General features: G+C 38.8%; 1 protein-coding gene across 1 annotated transcript; it reads right to left on the bottom strand.

Annotated features, from left to right (window-relative positions):
- Positions 1 to 143: 143 nt before the first annotated feature.
- Positions 144 to 4,606, bottom strand: LOC104269575 (WD repeat and HMG-box DNA-binding protein 1-like; the record flags this gene model as incomplete). Its single annotated transcript, XM_009877523.1, has 7 exons — positions 144 to 300; positions 941 to 1,078; positions 1,574 to 1,815; positions 2,942 to 3,126; positions 3,745 to 3,935; positions 4,126 to 4,315; positions 4,471 to 4,606. Coding segments are annotated over 7 exons (1,239 nt in total), but the record flags the coding sequence as incomplete, so codon positions are not given.
- Between the last annotated feature and the right edge of the window lie 742 nt (positions 4,607 to 5,348).

Raw genomic sequence — 5,348 nt, forward strand, 5'->3', positions numbered from 1 at the left:
TTGAACAGCACTGGACCCAGAACAGACCCACAGCCACCTGTCATACCAGCCACCTGTTGTAGTGAAAGTTGTTTCCAGTTTCGCACAGTACTTTAAAAATTAAACGTAAGACAAATAAAGCATTTCCTTGTGAAATATCTGACCTGAGCTGCTGGGGATTTTCATGGATGCCAACCACCCAGTAATGATCAGATGTTCCTTTGCAATGATCTCTCGTGTTACACACTGGAATCCAAGTATTCCCGAGCCCTCGGTTCAACATCCGCACGATTCCCTCCGAATCCACGTAACAAGGGGTACCTGTTGGTTACAAAACAAAACAATTATGTTGACAGGCAACTAATTACAATGTGAGTAAGTTTGAGCTGGTGGATATTGCTGAGAAATGATGGTTTCTTAAATAAGGCATCGTCTCACCCAAACAGGACAACCTTGCTGCGAAAAATTAGTTTCCTTAGAAAGATGCGCCACCTTCTGACAGTCAACACTACTGCTGGTCAGAAGACAAATTTAAAACGTTTTATGAAGAAATCAAATTCACACTACTTGGGTAGATTCCCAAAGAAAATCAGCTATTTTGCAATTATATTTTCTGGTTATCATAGAAACTCCTCCCAAGCTATGAGACAGCTAAACACAACTATTATGCTGCACTAATGCAGTTCATTTCTTTTTTGGTGACTCGGGCAACCAAGTGAGAAAACAAGTTCTGATAACATTCAAGTGTATTCTAGTCATAGTAGAAACCTAGTAAAGATTTCTGATAAATATATTTAAAGAATAGAAAAAAAGAATTTTGGTTAACCTTAAGGAGATTGAAAAATTAAGTCTAGGTCCCATATGACCATTACTAAAAAGACATTAATTAGCCAAACTCTCCTCCAAAACAACCCCAAAAGTGTCAAGATTTCTCAACATCACTCATGCAGGTGTTTCATACCTTCTGCGGAGAATCCAACCCACACCAAATAGGATTTTTTGGTAAGAGAAAGAGGGTCTCCATGCAAAATTTGTTTTTTCTTTTTTCCTAGCTCCATCAGCTGTACCCCAAGGCATTGGTCCCCATCAAACCCAGTACCTAGGAAGAAGTTGTTCAATGACAATGTTAGAAACCAAAAGGACTGTCTTGTCTCTTGGTTAAATTTAAGTTTTGAATCATAAACTAATTCTAATGCAGGGTTATCCACAAATGTCACTGCCAGATAAGTGACTATTTGTCATTTTGGACATGAAAACCATGTGTAACAACTGCTTCCTTGATTTCCCATAGTAGTTCATTCAGGCATATCTGAAACTCAAGTTTAATCTGTTAATGTCACTGTTACTAAATTCTCCCCTTCCCCACAGGTTAATTTAGGCCTCCCAGGATAAAATGTAGCCTTTGCTGTCAGAAAACAAAGATCTGTAACAACAAAAGCATCATCAAGAAGAGAAAAACAAGGATAAGCATCGTCCACAAGAGAAGAAGAAAACACTTCTGGTGGCGATGGGCAAATTAACCAGTGTTTGAAGCCAACAGACGAGAATCAAAAACATAACCCCGGGTCAAAAAGGACAGAGGGGAGGAAACTACCTCTGTGATAAACAATCATCAGCTGCTCCCCATGTCCTGCCATAGACACAACGGGGCCCGGGAGACTGAAGATCTCTCTCTGAACTCCTCCGACAGTGAACACACGCATGAGCAAGGCACTCGTGGCACAGGCAGCCCAACCTTGCCCGAGACAGATCGCCTCGATGTCTTCATCCTTCGGCATATCTACTGTCCACTCCTTGTTTGCATCCCATGAGCTAAAATGAATGCAGTGGAGCTTGCTAAAGCAGGGACAAAGAGCAAGAGTTAAATATCTCAACGGGAAGTAAATGAGAATATCTGACAACACACCAATACAGCACGTTTTTATCAGAGACTTGGAATACGTGGCTATCATAGAAAGGAATTACAGGAGGCAGGTGATCATTTGCAAAGGTGTTACTCCTACTATTCAAGAGCTGAGAGCCAGCTCGCCCTCCAGCACTGCAGATTTAGAGCCTCTAAAGCCCGAAACAGAGACAGTTTAAAGATCTTAGGGGAGATTTTTTAGACCAAAACAGGTCAGTGTCCTGCTTAATTAACAGAACTGAAGGTGCTTGATATTCCTGAATATCAGCCTTCATTACAAATCTGGCACATTGTGCTGTCTTTCAAAGAGAAAAAAATAAATTAGGAACTTCAGTCTGGTCATCTTAATAATTGAAAACTGCCTGTGACCAATTCAGAGACATTGAGACTTTTGAGAGATTACCCACTTCCACTGAGAAAGAAAATTGAAATTTTCAGTCATCGAACCAATACACACAAATACTACTGTTAAAGGTAAAGGATGCTTTTCACTTAGCACAATGCTGTACGTATGAAAATAAGTTTATTTTTCAAGATATTTCCACAGAAAACAGCAATATAATACTGTTACTATTGTTTTTAAATGTAAACCAGAGTTTAGCTGCCTCAGCTGCTTAACTCTTCGTTTGGTTTTCATAAACTTCACACTGATATAACTCTTTGGGTACTTCAAAATACATCTCCTTAGCAACAGCGTGAAAAGAAATAGCACAGCCCTTACGATTTATCTTTGATCTGAGAAGACTAAAAAACTATTGTAAATCTTTACAGTTTCCTTTGAACTAGCAATGCATGACGTTTCCAGTATATATATGTATTTGAGAAAGGGATTAGGGAAAAAATTCCACAGGAAACAAATTACATCTTCCAACATTCTTGAAGTCTTTGAGTGGGTGGATGCAAAAATCCTCCTCAAAAGTGGTCCCATAAATAAACAGCATGATCAAAAGCCAGAAATCTCCAAAAGGTGACAGAAGTCGTAATTGAAAGCCAAAATATTTGAAACAAATTAAGTGTAATTCCTTGCTATGGGTTTTGCAGAGCCAAGCCGTGACTTACCTTGGAAGTTCCTCTGTACTCTCACAGGCCAGTAAAACAGCTTCAGTAGAGAGGTCAGCCATCGTGTGGTTTAGAGAGTTCGGCAGGTGCGTTGCGTGATGTACGGAGGTATCGTGAAATTCTATGTCTATAGCGTTGTCCTGCTCATCATTGTAACAGCGAATGATACCGACAGAATTCCAAACCTGTTCAAGAGAAACATCCCTCAAAAAAAAAAAAAAAGAAAGAAAAGAAGCCCAAACAACTGAAGCATACTGCCCTAAACCAGCCTGATGTAACCTTCACCTCTGAACCAACAGTAGGGGGAAGGCTGGAGGAAAACTGAAGTCTTGTGTAGTCAGGACTTGTAGTTTCTGAAACTGCTGAATTTAGCAGAAACTAGTTTCACTCTCAGTGCTTAGCCAGCTTTCTCCTTATGAAATTAAGTGTGAAGTACTCACAGTTAGAAAGAGATAGTGAAACACACAAGTCTTAGCAGCACAAAAATATCCACAAGTTCTAGCTACAAAAGAATTCTTAAAAAGATTTGCAAGAATTCAATAGCACAGGTACAAACTGTACAGCTTGCTATTTTTTGTCTTAAAAGCCAAGTATTTATTTCTAGATCAAAAGCAACTGAAATGTAAAGCACAACGTTATGCAGTCCATGCATCAGCACAAAGCCCCTTCCCACTGTTTAGCTTCACCCTGTGAAGCATTTAAAAAAAAGGTAACCAAAAATTCTTGGGAAAAGATTAGATTCTGACACAGCAAGAACTGCACAATATTAAATATTAACCAAACCCCGCAGCGCTAAGATTTACCATGAAACGATGCATGAGATGTGCAGGAGTGGAGCCAGGCTGGAATGGCCTTTGCTTGGGGGTTGGCATCGGCCCATCGTAGAAAGGCCGTTGCGTAGACGACGGCGGTAAAGCTGAAAAGCCACCGGTCTGGTCATCATCATCATCTTCCTTTTCAAGAAGAGTGGAGTTCGCTTTTATCAACCCAATATCTAGAAGTTTCAAATAAAACCAGAGATCATCTTACATATATTATTATGACAGAATATAGAGGGGGAAAAAAATTTAAACCAGTCAAGATTTCCCTAGAAAAATATGGCTAAATTTATCTGAGTCAAGGATGCTACAAGATCATCCCAATGGCAGCCCTGAAGAGATCCAGAAAATTAGATCATTTTGTACCTAGTGAGTTATCATCCTCATCAATTATCGCCCGTCTCAGCCGGCCTGAAGTTGGCATAAGGTCATCAGCATCATCTTCGTTACCTCCAGCCTTCGGGGAAGACTGTGGTTCAATCAATTCTCCATTTACATAGTCGTCGTCATCGCCATCAAAAAGATCATTGTAGTCTTTTGCCACAGTATCAGCAACCTAAAACCAGATTAACAATCATCACAAAACTTCTTTTGGCCAAGAAATGAATTAACACACACGAGGGAAATTTGCAACACATAAAACAGAGCATTCAATTTAATTTCGTAACCTAAATGATCATCTCAGTTTAATAAACAATCAGTACTGATCACCTTGTCATTTGGCTTGTTTGCATCACCGATATTTTCCAATAACCCCAGATTTCCTTCAGTATCTGTATAAGCAATTTGGCTATATTTGGGGTGCCATGCCAGTCCACAAACCGAGTAATTTTTCTCATGCTTCACCCTAAAAAGAATATAAAAAAATGGATTTTTAGTTAAGCTTCTCAGTGTAGAAGCCTCCCCAAGAAGAAGTGGTAATATTTACTAGTATTAGAAAGTTATGTTACAGTGATGTTACACATAACTAATTATTATGTCACCTTTAAAATCATTTACTATTAAAAAAATACAGCAAGTCTTCCTCTTCTATGAAGAAATTAATTAAAGCTTTAAAAAACAAACAGAATCATGCTCTTTAAACAACAGCTTCCTGATACACGTAGAAAAGACAAAGTAATTCCCCAGCAGTCATACATCCCAGAACCATTCAGTCATACAAAGAACGTTCAGTCGTTTCTCTTGCACCAAACTGATGAGTTAATCCTCGCTCTTTTCCACCTTTTATTCTCACAAGAAATCCTCCCATTAATTATTTACATAATCTGACATTAATTCTTAACATAGGTGTTACAGTAACAAAGACGTTTCTCAGCCAAAATATTCAGACAGATAAATCATCCCTTCTCTTTTTCTCTACCTCACTTAATCATAACATTTTTCTTTTTCTTTTCTTTTTTTTTTGAGAGAGATGTTTTAACTACCGAAAGAAAAGTGCAATTTGTCAGTTTGTCCTTTTGTTGCCTACAGGTGAGGACAGCTGACTGATGCATCTGCATTTCCCTCTGCATTTAGAAAATACAGCTTACTGCCAATGATCATAGACCTACAGAATGCTTTGGACTGGAAGGGACTTTTAAAGGTCATCT

Source organism: Apaloderma vittatum, unplaced genomic scaffold (genome assembly GCF_000703405.1).
Source record: "Apaloderma vittatum isolate BGI_N311 unplaced genomic scaffold, ASM70340v1 C12288820, whole genome shotgun sequence".
Classification (NCBI taxonomy): Eukaryota; Metazoa; Chordata; class Aves; order Trogoniformes; family Trogonidae; genus Apaloderma; species Apaloderma vittatum.